The 13,367-nt window shown below is 52.3% G+C and overlaps 1 protein-coding gene across 1 annotated transcript in view; it reads right to left on the bottom strand.

Moving 5' to 3' along the window:
• Window positions 1–12,029, bottom strand: part of Znf316 (zinc finger protein 316) — a 16,757-nt gene extending 4,728 nt beyond the window's left edge. Inside the window, exons 1-7 of the mRNA XM_033765071.1 lie at window positions 10,276–12,029; window positions 9,544–9,938; window positions 8,651–8,751; window positions 8,176–8,302; window positions 7,666–7,779; window positions 173–739; window positions 4–124 (exon numbers count right to left, since the gene is read on the bottom strand). Coding sequence (XP_033620962.1) covers window positions 4–124; window positions 173–739; window positions 7,666–7,779; window positions 8,176–8,302; window positions 8,651–8,751; window positions 9,544–9,913 — 1,400 coding nt within the window. The 5' untranslated portion in view covers window positions 9,914–9,938; window positions 10,276–12,029. The remainder of the gene's footprint in view (window positions 1–3; window positions 125–172; window positions 740–7,665; window positions 7,780–8,175; window positions 8,303–8,650; window positions 8,752–9,543; window positions 9,939–10,275) is intronic.
• Window positions 12,030–13,367: the final 1,338 nt, after the last annotated feature.

Here is a 13,367-nt window from a genome sequence, read left to right as displayed (position 1 = left end):
GGCCGCAGGCCGCAGTGTGCGCACGGGTAGGGCCGCTCGCCTGTGTGCGTGCGCTGGTGTGTGACCAGGTAGGAGCGGCGCCCGAAACCCGCACCGCAGAAGGCGCAGCGGTAGGGCCGCTCACCCGTCGCCGGTGTGTCACCGCAGAAGGCGCAGCGGTAGGGCCGCTCACCCGTGTGGATGCGCCGGTGTGTGACCAGGTGTGACTTGTAAACGAAGCGCTTGCCACAGTCGGGGCACGGGAAGGGCTTCTCACCAGTGTGCGTGCGCTGGTGGATGGCCAGGTGCGAGCGGTACACGAAGCCCTTGCCACACTCTTCACAGCCGAAGGGCTTGACGGCCGCGTGGTAGCGCTGGTGCTTAGCCAGCCGCGACCGGTGCGGGAACACTTTGCCGCACACATCACACGTGGTCTCAGGCCGCCCAGCCGGCGCAGCCTCCTCGGTGGGGTAGGCCCAGGGTGCCTGCTGGTTTGAATCCGGCTCCTGGGCGGGCAGAAAGGACTTTGCCTCAGACTCCTCGGCCAGGACCCCGAGGTTGCCAGAGTCAGATCCCCAGCCCTCTGGAGTCTGCATAGAATCCGAGTCGTCAGGGCCCCATGTCCCTGGCACGTCTCCCACGCCATAGGCCGCTGACCACAGCCCCGGGGGTTCATTCTCTTCCTCAGCCATCTCTGCCAGGAAGTCCTCATCATCTTCTTCCTCGTGGTCCTCCATGTCATCCGTCCAGTACCAAGCTCCTGAAGGCCAGAAGAGAGAGGTGAGCAGACTGGAGAGCCCACAGCAGGTTCTGCTGGGAAAACGTCCCTTGCCTGCAGGTGTGGCTAGGCATTTCTACTCACTGAGGCAAGAAGCTGTCAGGCCCCACACTAGCTTTGACCACCCTAAGGGCAGGAAAGCCCTGGTCTTCCCCTAGGGACTTAAGGGCATGCTCATTTGATGGCCCCTCTCATCCTGAACCTTGTGCCTGCAGGTTCCTGTGAGACACAAGGTTAAGTGGCAATGTGAATCCTGTGCCCAGAACAAGAGGCAACATCTGCTTGGTGGCTGATGGAGGGCAGCCTGACACCATGATGTATCCAGGTATGGAGTAGGGACTCAGAGGGACAGGGGAGCTGCTCAGCCTGCAGCACCTACAGGTGTTCACAGCACTTGCACACCAGCTCTCTCCCACCTCTGCCCAGATCCCAGCAAGCAGAAAGCCTAGGCTTCCACTTCAGGGGTAGGAAACTCCTGCCACCTTACTTCGGACAAAGGCTGTGGCCTGGTTTGGCTCTCACCTGGCTAAGTGAGCCTGGATTACTGAGTCCCACCCTAAAGGGAGAGTCCCAGAAGCCTGGGCTGGCTGCCTGTGTCAGCACTGCACCTCACCAGGCCCTTGTTTTGTAGATACTCTCTATGTTGACCCAGAATCACCTGGGAAAACACAATCCATTGCCAAGTGAAGCCAGACACAGAACAGCACAGGCCTGGCTATTGGTTATGAAAAAACACCCGTCCATCACACAGAAGGACAAGGAAGTGTCTGTTTTATTTTTTCAGATTTTTTATTACTTTCTAATTTTTCTAAAGTTCATAATATACTATTATAAAAATGTAGGCTTTAAATTTTTGTTAAGTAACACCAGCTGCCATCCACAGCCACTTGAATGACAAGTGGCTGTCCCCCTTGCCAGTTCCTCCTTCCTGAGTGCCCTTATTTGGCTGAAACTCCTCAAATCTAGGAAGGCTGGAATACCCCTTGGGGCAGGGAGGAGCTGCGGAGGAATGGGCATCTGGGCTCACAGTCAGATCAAAAGCTCTTAGGCACTCTCTGACAGTCTTACTGAGTACTGTTTAACTTGTACCCACTAAGGCAGGGAAAACTCAGGCACATTAATATCCTAGCAGGTTTCTGACAGAGTCAGTCTGCACCCCTCAGGACCTAAGCAAGGATCAGTGACCATTTGGTGAATCTGTAATCTCAAAGAGCTGGACACCAGGCCCAGTGGGGGTTTGGTATGGGTACCTCCACTGCACCTTTCCCCTGAGAGCAGGCCTCATGGGGAGGTTGCCCCCACCGTGCCCCAAGGGCTCTGCAGAATGGACCGATCCTGACATATAAGGAAGCCTCACCCCTACCCCTGGAGGTGGCATGGTCACCTGTCCAAAAACAAGGACGAGTATGAGGTTGTACCTAAACATGCAGCAAGGTGACACAGGCCACAGGAAAGTAGAGGGAAGGGCACTTGAGTCCTGGGGAAGTCAGAACTGGCTGCATCCCAAGATGAGAGCTCAGGAAGTACTGGGCCACTGGGAGAGCACCCAGGGGAGACTGGCTAGCTTATCCTAAGGCCAGGTTTTATTCTCTTATTTTCTGCTGTGAAAGTGGCCCAAGATCTGCAGGTCTGGGTCCTGGAGTGGGATGTCCCATATAATAGCCACTCCAGGCTCACGGCTCTCAGGAAGGCTGCTGGCCCTCAGATCCCTTTTTTGGATCCAGGTGAAGAGTTATTAGCCCTACTTGTCAGAACCCAGCTGGGAGCAGACAGGATGCTCAGGTCAGGAGGGGTGCTGGCTATGTCTCAATAGCTGTAGGAAAGTGGCCCCATGTGTCAAAAACAACCACTTCATCCAGAACAGGGAGATGTGTGCCCTGGGGATGGGCCTGGCATTTCACCTTGTACCTAACATTTGTTCTAAGGACCTGACCTTGGGCAGTGATCAAGAGGGCCTCTGGGAAGATCCAGAGGGGCCGCGGGAAGTTATGAGTAAAATGCAAAGGCAAATCAGGGGCTCAGACTCAGCTGTCTAGGAAGGGAGAACCTCCCAGGCTCAGCCATGAGGACACCTTTGTAGCCTGTATCCTGAGCTGAGGACACCGAAGCTCCAGGGAAACAGCTTCTGCACATTGTGAATGGGCAAGTGAACAGGAGCTGGTAGAAAGAAAGTCCAAACAAAGGCCACCTTGGCAGGGTGGTGTCACAGGAAAGAACTTTAACACTTAGGGTTGCCTCAAGTGCTGACATCTGGCCACAGCTGTTTCCTAAAGTGAGTACTGCTTGGCAGTGTTGGTCTCAGAAGGTCTGCCCTTCCAAACTCAATACTGGGGGCTCTCACAGATCTTGATATTGCCCACCACACCTCTGTGTTCCACACCAGTGGTTCTTCTGCAAGCTGATCCTGTTCGGCTCATTTCCATACAGGCCAGGGGGTTACTTTATCACCTCTCTCTCAGCTGACTCTCCTAGGCAGCTCAAGGGCACGGGCTCTGCTGGGCCTGAACCACACTTCTACCATTTACTGGCTGTGGGACCTTGGGTAAGTCATTTAGTATCAGCTTACCCCTCTGTAAAATGGTTTCTAGTGGTACCTGAAATCTCTTTGTGAAACTGGTGCAAGGAGTAAAATAATTTAGCATATGTGCCTATAATGGTGTTACCAAAGTACTCCTATCACTGTAGGAACCAGGTGCTTCCCTCTGCTATGTATCACTATAGATTCCCCAAGGCTTCCCCTGCTATTTATCCTTATTCTCCATTTGCTCATTCTGTAGTTTCCTCAGTTATTGCAACAGGCTGTGCCCCTTTCCTATTCTAGGTTCATGTGGTCACAGATCCCCACTAACAGCCTTTTCTCCAGGAGGCTGAGTCCCAGTCCCTAACCCTAGACAGGCCACTAACCAGCGCTGTGCCCCTAGTCTAGCCATCATGGAGCTGTCCTGTCACCAGTACTTGGCAGAGTCAGGGCTCCCTAAGAGAGGCCCTGCAGCCTAGAGGTCCCTGAAGATAGTAAAGTCCTGCATGTCACCAAGAAGGCCTCAAGTACAATAGCCTCCCTTGCTTCTACCCAGGCCCTGGTTTATCTACACAGAAAGTCGGCTATCTCATGCTCTGTTAGCTAGTGGCCCTGAGAGCAGAGCTCTCCAGACAACTCCTGTAAGTGCCCACACCTGGGCATAGGGTGGGACAATTCCATCCCAGCTGCTGGGGCATGGCTCAGGACTGCTGAATGAACCCCAAATACATGAGCCAGCGAACTGGACCACCGCTGTCTGACACCACCTTGAGCCGCCTATGCCCATTTGGGGCTTCATGACATACTCTGAGCCTCAAGGTGGCCTGGGCCTCAAGTTGAGTCAGAACTGTGGGTTTCCCTCCTTGATAACCTGTCCTGAGTTCCCTAAGGTCAGCACTTGCCCTGAAACCTCCTGACTCCCCACCAGCCAAACTGCTTCCATCCAGGCACAGAAATTCAAGACAGGCTCAGGGAAGGACAGGCATCAAGGGAGGGATGACCACTGGGTGTGTCACCTTCATGGCCTTCCACCTGCACCAAGCCTTAGTCTCAGGAAGAACAAGACTCAAGACCTGGTCCTCTGGCTAGGACTAAAACAGGGAGCTTCAGTGACAGCCATGCCCCAGGAGAGAACCTTGGATAAGTAAAACCCAACTGAGGGAGGAGCCATCTGAGATCTCCCAGGTATTCATGGCTGTGTGTTGTGTGAACAGAACCCCCAGCAGGCTGGTGCTGCCTGGGCCTGCTGGAGGATGGGGGTCATAAAGGGCCCAGGATATCAGCTGCACTTACTTGCTGATCGCAGGTTCTCTCACCTCAGTGTGTCTCCACCTATGACTGTCTTTAAAACCCCGTCTTTGTTCCTTCCCATGTGATGTTTAAACTGAGTTAATCCTGGGCACTGTATTTCTCCTCTTTAAGCAGGGCAGGAGAAGCACTGAGGAGGTAGGGGTCACTGGCCAGCCTTCCAAAGCTTCCCCTGAAGACTGTGGAAGCTGCCACCGAGTATAGAACACCAGGAACATCCAAAAAATGGTGGCTAAAGCCAAAGAAGTAAAAAAACGTGCAACAAAAGGGAGAGCTAAGAACTGAGCCAGTCATGTGAAGGGTGCTCAAGGTCCCAGCAGCAGAGGAGACAGCAAGAACAAAGGCCCACAGGCCAGCAAGGCTTTACAGACAAAGGGTGTCTGTTTGGCAAAGCCTAATGGGGTATGAAGGACCCTGGAGGGGTGGTGGACCTCCTGGCTTTGTGGGGAGTTCGGCTACCATTCCAGATGCTGAGGTTAACCTTTGAGGTTGTCTCTGAGGGATAAGGCAGCCAGCAGCTTAGGCATACTGATAACCACATGTCTGCCAGCCTGGTTCATGACTGGGTCCACTGGGGCACTCTACGGGGGGTTCTGCAGGGGACACAGACAGCACCACACTTTGAGTCATGCTGTGCTCAGAGATTAAAAAGAGGCCAGGTGACAGACAAGACCAGGGCTGGACAGTCTGGAAATGGGGCATTTAAGGTTATTTGGGGAGAGAGGAGAGTACCCAGGGCTCCCCATGGGGAAGAAAACAGGTGAGGGCAGGTGGATTCAGTTCCAGGACATAGAAGCCAGAAAGCAGCAGGGAAACCAGTGCAGATGGGTTCGTCACAATGAGCAAAAAGGCCAGGCCTGCATGGACACAGGGCCAACCTGCAGGTTCCAGACACAGTTTCTCCAGCACTGTTCTCTGCTCCAGTGCAGGAAATGGGGCTCAACCAAGAACAAGAGTCTCTCCTGTGACCACAAGGGGCATTCCCAAAGAACAAGGAAACTTCAATCTAAGCCAGATAAGAAGGGCAGGAAGGGCTGAGCTCAGTGGCACATGCTTGGATTTCCACTCTGGAAGGCTGAAGCAGGAAGATTAAAAGTTTAAGTGTACCCTGGGCAACTTAGCAAGACCCTGTCTCAAAAATTTTTTAAAAGATTTAAAAATAGTCACAGTGCCTGCCTTGCAAACACAAGGACCTGAGTAAAAAAAAAAAACAGATTAAAAATAAAGGCTTGGCTCAGTGGTAGAGCTCTTGCTTAGTATGTAGATGGTCCTGAGTTCAATCTCTAGTATCCCAAAGGAGAGGGGAGAAGAGCTGGAGATGAATGGGGGTGTCCTGGAGCATGGTCTCAAGGACAGCAGAGGCTCTGAATAGCATTCCCAAGTGGAGGAATATGGCCAGAATACAAATGCCACATGTGGCCCAACTCATTAAGGAGCACAGCTGAGAAAAGCAGCACTTGTGTCTTGCAAGACTATAACCCACAAAAGAAAATCTCATCTTGGAACAGCTGGCATCTGTACTGCCTACACTCAGCAACTCTATTCCCAACTGTCCCAGATGAGCAGAAGAGATGAAGGGAGATGGCCATTTAGCCACAACATCATCATAGTTAAGGATAACCTCAAGCTCCTAACTCTGCCAGGGCTGCACCCAGCCTCTGTCACTGCATCTGCATCCCCTCCAAGCAGGCATAGGGCACATCATAATCTGCCTGGCTCCTGCCCCCATGACAGCTCTGCAAACAGGACTGGGCCAGGGGCCACCTAGGCTCACCAGCCCCAAAGCACAATTACCTACAGGATAGAGCACAGGGCCAGCCCTCCAAGGGAGCCCCAAGCCCTACACAGGTACACAAGGGACATAGTGCGTGTCACCTGAACTAAAAGGAGACCCAGACCACATAGCTTGAGGCTGTACAAGGCTCTACCCCAGGACCCTCCAAGAAGCATGGAGAACAGGGACACATGTAGACCACACACTGAGAGACTGGCCCCCACTGACCTGTGTCCCCTTGCCCTCCAGATTGCTTTTTTGAATGTGTCTGTAAATAGTAGAACTTCTCACCAAGGTCCTCAGAGAAGCACCACCTACAGTCTACAGTACAGCTGAAAATAAAGTACATGTGCCAGTGTGTTGCTGGGATATATTTTTCATTTTGTTTGGTAGGATCTCATTGTGTTGCACAGGCCAGCCTCAAACTCCCGATCCTCTTGTCTCAGTGTGCAACACTACACCCAGCTGTAGTTTTCTTTTAAAAGCCCCTCTCAGCTGACAGCACTCCAGCCCAGCCTCAGATGCTTGCAGGCCAAGAGTTTTCTCCACAACCTGAGCATAACCTGCAGAGTCCAATGAGAACCTCCACTCAGCATGAGTCCAACATGCTCAGGCTGGAAACCTTGGGTTTAGTTCAAATTACTTCAATTTTTTTTTTTTTTTACAGTACTGGGAATTGAACCCAGGGTCTTCATGCTGAGCTCCACTCCTAGCCCTTTTTATTTTTTATTTTGAGACGGGGTCTCACAAAGTTACGATGTAGCTCAAGCTGAGACTGAACTTGTGATTCTCCTGCCTTAGCATTCCAGAGCACTGGGATTACAGGCACACACTAGCTCAGATTCATTCTCCAGATGAATAAAGCCAGACTCAGGTGAAAAAAGAGAGCTAAAACTATTTCCAAGAATTGCAGAGAAATTTGCCACCCCAAATGTCTTATTACACTCCAAAATCCCCAAACTGCCCACGCAGGTCAAAGGCCTGCCCATGGCCTTCTGAAAAGCACAGGCAAAGCTGACAAGGACTATTTTGCAGAAATAGCCAAATGGATGGAAAGGCCAGAGCAATGGCTGAAGTCTCAGAATCAGAAAGATGCATCAACAGTCTGCTAGGCTACTTGGACCTGGTCTCGGCTCTGAGCCACCAATTTGACAACTACCCTCATTTACAAAAAGAAATCATCAGCTCCAAGGTGGGGACAGGGAGTCACTTTAAGGTTCTAAAGGACTTTCCAGCCCTTGGGCCTCTCTGGAGTTGGACATAGAGAACCCAAAAGGCAGAGGCAGAGCACACGGATCTTGCGCTCACCTGTGTAGACACCAGTGACAATGTCTCCCTCCTCAGGATGGGGGCTATCTGGGACCCAAGGCTCTTCCCCTTGTTCCAGGCGAAAGATCAAGTCTGGCTTCGGGACTGGGTAACCTGTCCAGGAGAGGAACAGATAGATGGTGGCTGTCACAGAAGACCCTGTGCTGTCCCCAGCATGCTCAGATCCTCTCCTCTCTCCCATCCTCCCCACCTTGCTCTGCTCTGGGAGATTGTATATCCCTTCCCTTGGGCACTTCCCTCACCACCCTGCCTTCCCACAGCCCTCCCCTGCTGGGGCCACACCTGCCTCAGCCTGCCCTGCAGTGCAGCACAGAGCCTGGAGCAGGGTCAGTAGCTACACCTGGCTTAGACACCTTTTGGCCCCACTGAGAGGGCAGAGTGGTCCTAGGGCTTCTCTCAGAGTGGGTACCTGGCCCTGAGGCTTCCTGGCCTGCTCTCAGACAGCTAAGTCTGCAGGTTGCCTCTTGGGGACAAAAGGCCCTTCCTTACCCAAGGACACCAGGATTCCATAGTTCTCTTGCATCACTTCCTGGTAGAGGCCCCGCTGGTCTGAGTCCAGCCTCTCCCACTCTTCCAGGGAGAAGTACACAGCTACATCTTCAAAGGTCACCAGCCCCTAGAAAGCACAGGGCCCCAGACACTGCCCTCAGCTGCCCTGTGTGACAGGCTGAGTACATTTCCAGGTGAGGGGAGCAGAGTGACTTTATGGGACAGCCAGCCCTTTGAAGTCACCATGTATGGTACAGATAAGTGGATGGCAGCCAAAAAAATTAGAACAGCCCAATGGCCCAGGAAGGAAACCCATACTCACTGGGCCTGGGACCTGTGGCCTTGTCCTAGTTCAGGGCCTAGGCCTTTCCTGAGGATCCCAGGGCCACTGCCCGCACAGTCCTCCAGGACTGGAAAGTACTCCAGGGAAACCCTACCCAGGTTATCTGACTACAACTAAGAGATGGCAGCTCACCTGAGAACCAGCTGTCAAGAAATCCTCCTCATCTTCATCTTCCTCTTCTTCTACCAGATCCTCATCCTGAGTGGTGACTGGAATTTGGCACATCTGCAGGACTAAGGGGACACATCTTAGGGGCAGGTGCCCACAAGCACCTGGTCTGGTCACCCCAGCTATCTTTGGCCTGGCTGATGGGCAGGGCTGGAGCTCCCGCTGCTTCTTTTCAAAAGCTGGCCCTGTAGCCTGGTGTGGGTAGCACATACCTTTAATCCCAGCATAGTGAGAAGCTAAGCAGGAGGATCACAAGTTCAAGCTCAGCCTGGGTAATTTAGTGACTTAGTAAAATCTTTTCTAAAAAATATAGTGTACCTTTGACTTATGAACTCAATTTGCTCTTGAGAGGTGGTTATAACTCAAGTTGATTTAAGTCAAGACTATTCTTCCCCATAAGAAATACAGTGGACTCTTGACTTACAAATTCAATTTGTTGAGGAGGGCTGGTTGTAACTCAAGTTCGTTATAAGTCAAGACTATTTTTCCCACAAGAAATAATGGAAATACGATAATGTGTTCTGAACCTCCCAAAGTACCCCTTAACCTTTTCATAAAAAAGGGGTCATTTAATGTGTATAATTTACCAGAAAAACCAATAATTTTCCTAGTGCAATATGGTCATAACCCAAGTTGTTCATATGTCAAGCCAGTCGTAACTCGAGGGTCCACTGTAAAAAATAAAGGGCTGTAGAAGTAGCTCAGTGCATATACTCTGGGTTCAATCTCCATACTTTAAAAAATAGGGGGGCCTCCCTCTCTAGCTTCAGCTCCAGAACTTTCCCTGGTCTAGCCAAGTTCCTGGCCTGGTCTTTTGATTTCCTTCCCCAGGGGCTGGCTCCTTTTTTTTTTTTTACCCTTTCCCAGAACCGGGGACTTGGCATCACCACCATGGCTCAGCTGTTCCTGGGTCCCCAATTCCGAACTCTGCTCTTCAACCAGCACTTCCTCCATGTCGTCATCATCATCGTCGTCATCATCATCATCATCATCGTTCTCAAACTCTGCCTCCACCTCTGCCATCTCCTGCACCTCAGCCTTCTCCACCACCTCCTCCACATCCTCTGCCTCTTCCACGATTATCTCCTCTTCCTCTTCTTCCACGTCTTCCACGTCTTTCCCCTTCTCCTCCTCCTCCTCCTGGTCAGGACTACATTCAGACCTGTCCTCCACCCTCTCGAGCTGGGCAGCTGGGGTATCTGGAGTGGTATGAAGGGCTGCCATCATCCCTGGGAGCAAGCTTCCGCTCAGCCTGAAACACAGATGGGCAATGTGGTGAAGTCACGGGAGTAGGGAGGACCAGGCTCTGTCTCCTATCTTCTGTCGTGTAATAGCTGCATTCACTTCCCAGAGAGGATGCCCAAACAGCCTCTCCGCATGAGCTCCTAGGACACAACCCTGCTCTCCCACCAGCAACCACACACCCAAGATGAGCTGCTGCCCTTTCCTGGGGTGAGTGGAGCACTTATCCCCAGTCTTTATTCTCAAGGACCCTGTGACACATGGAGTCCAGGCAGCACAGCCCAGGGTGGTCCAAACTTTGCTGAAAGAGGAGCGTCACCTATGAGCACAGAGAATGCAGAACTTACCCAGTCCTCGGCACACATGGACCAGGCCAGCAGAAATATGAGGCCCCAGCACAAACACACTGTGGGCCTTCAACAGGCAGGAGGAGGATCAGGCAGCTTCACTGGTCTCTTCAGAGAAAGGTGAGACCAGCCCTAAGAAACCAGCAGGCTGGCTCCTTCCTGCAAGTTGTGGGAGAGGAGCCATGAGCACATACCACCCTTGTGTCTGCCCTTCCCACTCGACTGTCCTGGGTGTCTGAGAAAAGCTCGATGGGTCAAGGACATGGCTTGTGGCTGGGCCAAAATAGGTAATGTAAAATGCCCTCTGGCATTTCATGAAGACTGGGGATCAGAGAATCTTGTGGGCTGGAATGCCAATCTCCCAGGGCTCCGGGATCCTAGCCTAGCCCTGATGAGACAGATGGCCAGACCTCAGACTCGCAGCAGACTCAACCACGAGGCCATGCAGTCTATAACTGTGAAGGCTATGGGACCCTGAGGGAGCACCTCTTTGCCACATCAATCTCTGGTGGAGTCCTGAGAGTCGGGCTCTTGTGTTTTGTGGAGTTTCTGTAGCTCCTTTTTGGGCATGAGCCCAAGACTGGGTTCACTGCCCAGCACCTGCCCCCATCAGTGTCTCAGATCTGAAAGGGGCCATTTCCAAAGCGAGTCCAGCCCACTGCCAAACACTAGGAGAGGGGGCACAAGTCCTGAAGGATCCAGGAGTGTCAGGCCACAGGGCAACAGCAGGCCCACCACAGCTTATCCAACTCTACCAGAGGACAGTATGTGCCTCAGAATGTCTAAACCAGCCTGTAGAGAGCCCAGGGTCATGAGGACAGACACTGGGCCCTGTATTCCTGTGGACACACCTGGGAGCACTGCCCAGTGACTGGATTACTCCCACCCATCATTTTCTATCCCAGCAGCATGTACTTTTTCTAAACTGTTCTGAGAAGCTACGCTAAAACCCACACTTTGACAACCAGGCAACTCCAACCCCTAATGCAGGCGTGCCCAATCCAGGGCTGGGACACCTGCTACCTAGAAGCCACCTTAGTCCTGACCATTCTTCAACTCAACTCCCTCATGCTAGATGCAAATCAGTCTCAAAGATCCAGGCCACAAAACTCAGCCCAGGAGGGCCACCAGGCCTCTGGCCTCTCCTAGAAGTTCACCTCCTTGCCTCCACCATGCCTGAAGTATGGAAATACATGTGCCTCTTGTCCCTCATGTGCCTTGTGTTGCCCAAGGCTGCAGCCCTGCTCAACACTTAGGGTACTGAGAACATTCAGCAGTGGCTTCCCAACTGTCACTCACCTCAGACCCAAAAGAAGGGTCTTCTCACTGAGGCCTCAGGTGGAAAATTCAAGCTGAACCCAGATACTAGCAGAACTTCCTGCCTGGCCCAGCATCTAGAGCAGCCACTGTCCCATGGCCCTAAGGCAGCCTGTTGTATATGAGGACCCAACAAAAGCTTCTGAATAAGAGGCCTATGCTTACCACCTCAGAACCTTTGCATGTATCATTCTCCCTCCCTGGAACTCTTTACTCTTCATTGACCTTTCAGAGGCAGCCACCATGAGCCTCTGTCACACACAGTTCCTGGTTCTCTTCCCTGGCCAACAACTACACATTTTTTACTTGAGACCAGTCAAATGAGGGAGTGCAGGAGATCCCTCTACTCCCCCCTGAATCTCACCATTCCAGACACACACAGTACTCCAGGACTTACTGAAGAATGGACCCTAAATCCTATAGATAATGTGATGGACATAAACTCAGCTATGGGGGTCCTTCAAACTAGAACCCACCCCAGAAGTAGTGGAGTCTCTGTCTCCAAAGAGGACACTGGTTTAAGTCCCTTCTCCCACTGGTGACCACAGAAGAGGGAAGTCCAGCTCCTGCAGAGTTCAATGGTCTCACAGCAGTCAGCCTGGGGCTAAGCACAGCCAGACACTCATGTACCCAACTCTGAATTCAGAACCAATGCTCAGAAAAACAGGCTTCCAGGTCAGTCAGTTTATATTCCTGCAGCCTGGGTCCTGGTGTCTTCCTGTCTCTCAGATACACACATTCCCTTGCCTCTCCAGAGGGTCTGTTCCCTTTGACTTTGTCAATTCCCCTTGACTTCAATTCCAAGTCCAAAGTCACAGGGAGTCAAGTAAGCAGCCTCATCCAGTAAATCCCTGGGTCACTCAGACCCTCATTTTCACTGGGACCCTGCACCCCAGACATGGTGCAGCAGATATTTAGAATTGGGGATGACAAACATGTCTTTAATGAAAAGGGAGTGAGTAATCAAGGACAGAACTGGCAAAGCTTGAAAACTTAGAAACTTCATAAAGGTCCCAAATCCAGGGAAACCCATGGGGACGTGCAGTAGATATATGTGTACACTTGTATCCAGTCATCTTTCTGTCTGGGTGGCCCCATGGATTTCAGGGCCCCTCCAGTCTTCTTGTCTATCACAATGCTCACTGTCTGTCTGTGGGTCTTAGTAGCCTCCACTCTACCTGGCCTTTCTCCTGTTGCATGTGTATCCATGGAGGCCATTCCAGATCCAGGTAGCCCCTTTACCAGGCCAATCAGCTCCCCAGACCTGCCAATACTTGTTAAACAGAACCAAGTGCTAACCTAAGTGCCAAGCAGAGCCAGTGGCCTGATCCTCCTGACATGTGCAACTCCCTTTTCCTCCTACCCATCACCTTCCAAAGGCCACCGCTCTCCTGCCTGTGTGGCCATCTCCTACTCCATCCAACCTCAGAGCTGAGTTTCCCTAATCACCCACTGGCAAGAATATTTAGCATAACAGCTCTGCCAGGCCTCCATTTGCAGATAGTAGGGAAGACTCAGACACTCCCCCATCCCAAAGTCACAAAGCAGACTGCGGGGGCGCCAGGACAAGCTGTCTTTCCCATTCCTCCTCTCAAGGGGCTCATCGGGCCCCCACCTCCTGCAGAGAAACCACTGCTGTTGACAGCCCCTCCTGGATGGGTGTGTCCGCGGGGCGGGGGCGGGAGAGGCCCAGCCCCCGAGGCCCAGGAGAGGCAGCGGCTGGGCCAGGCATCTCCCCAAGTGTCGCGCGTGTCTTCCCCAGCCCACCCCTTCTG

This window comes from Fukomys damarensis, unplaced genomic scaffold, assembly GCF_012274545.1.
Source record: "Fukomys damarensis isolate Sample0158 unplaced genomic scaffold, DMR_v1.0_HiC HiC_scaffold_17, whole genome shotgun sequence".
NCBI lineage: Eukaryota > Metazoa > Chordata > Mammalia > Rodentia > Bathyergidae > Fukomys > Fukomys damarensis.
This window is presented reverse-complemented; position numbering and strand designations above follow the sequence as displayed.